This window comes from Gastrolobium bilobum, unplaced genomic scaffold (assembly GCF_033153095.1).
Source record: "Gastrolobium bilobum isolate Gb01-03AN ecotype WA unplaced genomic scaffold, APGP_CSIRO_Gbil_v1 utg2457, whole genome shotgun sequence".
Lineage (NCBI taxonomy): Eukaryota > Viridiplantae > Streptophyta > Magnoliopsida > Fabales > Fabaceae > Gastrolobium > Gastrolobium bilobum.
The window spans coordinates 329,967-332,329 of record NW_026897884.1 but is presented as its reverse complement, the minus strand read 5'-3'; the positions used below and the strand labels follow the sequence as shown (position 1 = coordinate 332,329).

The window sequence follows — 2,363 nt, the reverse complement described above, 5'->3', positions numbered from 1 at the left end:
TCTTTTGCTGTGCATCAATTAAGTCAATTTGTATCTTCTCCTACTGCTCTACACATGGCAGCAGCTCACCGTATCCTTCGCTACATTAAAGGCTCACCAGCAAAAGGACTTTTCTTTTCTTCTTCTAACTCTCTACTCCTATCAGGATTTGCAGATAGTGATTGGGCTTGTTGCCCTGACACTAGGAGATCAGTTTCAGGTCTCTGTGTTTTTTTGGGTAGCTCACTCATATCCTGGCGTTCGAAGAAGCAACACACAGTCTCGAGATCATCAACTGAAGCTGAATACCGTGCTTTAGCATCTATTTCATGTGAAATTCAGTGGCTTCGGTTCTTACTACACGATTTACAAGTATCATGTTCCAAACCAGCATCTATCTTCTGTGACAACCTCTCAGCCATATACCTTGCTAAGAATCCGGCATTCCATGAACGTTCAAAGCATATTGAAATAGATTGCCATGTTACAAGGGAACACATCAATGATGGTACCATTCATTTGCTTCCTATTTCCTCATCTGCACAGCTAGCTGATATCTTCACGAAGTCTCTCCATCCTCGCCCTTTTCATCTACTTTTAAGCAAGCTTGGTCTACGTGATCTCCTCCGTCCAGCTTGTGGGGGGGTATTGGATATGAATTCAAATACAGAGAAGTTGAATTCAAATACAGAGAAGTGCCATAACAGTCATAACGTCATTCACGTGAAGTGCAACTGATTATTAGTTAGTCAGTTACTTAATTACTAGTTAGTCGGTTACTTAGTTACAGTTACTTAGTTACTATGGTTACTTGCTTAGTTAACTCTAACATTATTCTGTATAAATATATGTATCTGTTACATTTCTTAATCAATGAGAATCATTCTACAATTTACAATGATGAGCTTCCTTTCTCTCCTCTCTTCATTATCCGTTCATAATACTACTATTGATTCTTATTTTAAGAGAAAGAATAGTGAGTCTTTGCCCTCGTCTACTCCTAATGTTGAATTGTCAAATACTGAGACTCCTTCTTCAAAGTCTCCTAGAATTGAAAATAAAGAGGCAGTTAAAGAAGTTGATCTTGCTTCATTGGAAAGAAATCCTGCACTACGTCCTCCAATATGGAAATATCCTATAAATCAACAAGATGAAATTCGTCGTGCTTATCTTAAACTTGGTCCATTTCAGTGCAAGCTTCAAAATTATCCTTTCTTTGGGCCAAAGAATCGACGTCATTTTTGCTCTTCTTGGTTTGATTTGTTTCCGTCTTGGTTAGAGTATTCTCCATCTAAAGATGCTGCATTTTGTTTGCCATGTTATTTATTTAGTAAACCATGTGGCAATGGTCGTTCTGGAGCTAATACATTTGTTGTTGAGGGATTTAGAAATGGAGAAAATTGTGCTTTTCTACGCCATGTTGGGAAAAATATTATCTCAATGCATAAAAATACTGTGAGTTCATGTAGTGATCTTATGAATCAATCTCAACATATTGAGACATTCGTTGAAAAACTTACTTCTCTGGAGATTGCAACTAATCGTTTGAGACTACAAGTTTCTGTGGACGTGACAAGATGGCTTGTTCTTCAAGGATGTGCTTTTAGAGGTCATGATGAAAGCTTAGATTCAATTGATCGCGGTAATTTTCTTCAGATGATAAATTTTTTAGCTTCCTATAATCAAGAAGTTGCAGCAGTTGTTTTAGAAAAAGCTCCTCAAAATGCATCATATAGTTCCCCTCAAATTCAAAAGGAAATTCTTCATGTTTTCTCTGAAAAGGTAAAGAAAACAATACGAGAAGAAATTTCTAATGCCAAGTTTTGTCTTATTGTTGATGAAGCTAGTGATGTATCTAAAAAGGAGCATATGGCTATTGTTTAGAGATTCGTAGATAAATATAGTTTTATACGGGAAAGATTTTTCGGTCTTGTACATGTGGAAGATACAAGTGCCAAGACTTTGAAACAAGGAATACTCAACACTCTTCGTCACCATAATCTTGACGTTCAAAATATTCGAGGACAAGGCTATGATGGAGCTAGCAATATGCGAGGTGAATGGAATGGACTGCAGGCTTTAATTTGCGCTGAGTGTCTATATGCTTATTATTTCCATTGCTTAGCTCATCGACTTCAACTTGCCTTGGTTGCTGCATCTCATGAGGTAAAACATGTTCATCAGTTTTTTGAAAAATTGAACTTCATAATTAATATTGTTACTTCTTCTTGTAAGCGTAATGATGATTAAAGGCTGCCCAAAAAATTGAAATTGCAAGAATGATTGCTATTGATGAACTCGAATCAGGAGTTGGTCTTAATCAGATTGGTACTTTGCATCGAGGTAGAGCTACTCGTTGGAGTTCTCATTATAATTCCATATGC

At 36.9% G+C, this 2,363-nt stretch overlaps 1 protein-coding gene across 1 annotated transcript; it reads left to right on the top strand.

Moving 5' to 3' along the window:
- The first annotated feature begins 876 nt into the window (after positions 1-876).
- Positions 877-1,863, top strand: LOC133311109 (uncharacterized). Its single transcript, XM_061512126.1, has one exon. The coding sequence runs from the start codon at positions 877-879 to the stop codon at positions 1,861-1,863; it is 987 nt and encodes a 328-aa protein (XP_061368110.1).
- The last annotated feature ends 500 nt before the right edge of the window (positions 1,864-2,363 follow it).

Bases quoted from the DNA above. Each gene is read 5' to 3' on its own strand.
- LOC133311109 (XM_061512126.1), top strand. From the start codon at position 877: ATGATGAGCTTCCTTTCTCTCCTCTCTTCATTATCCGTTCATAATACT.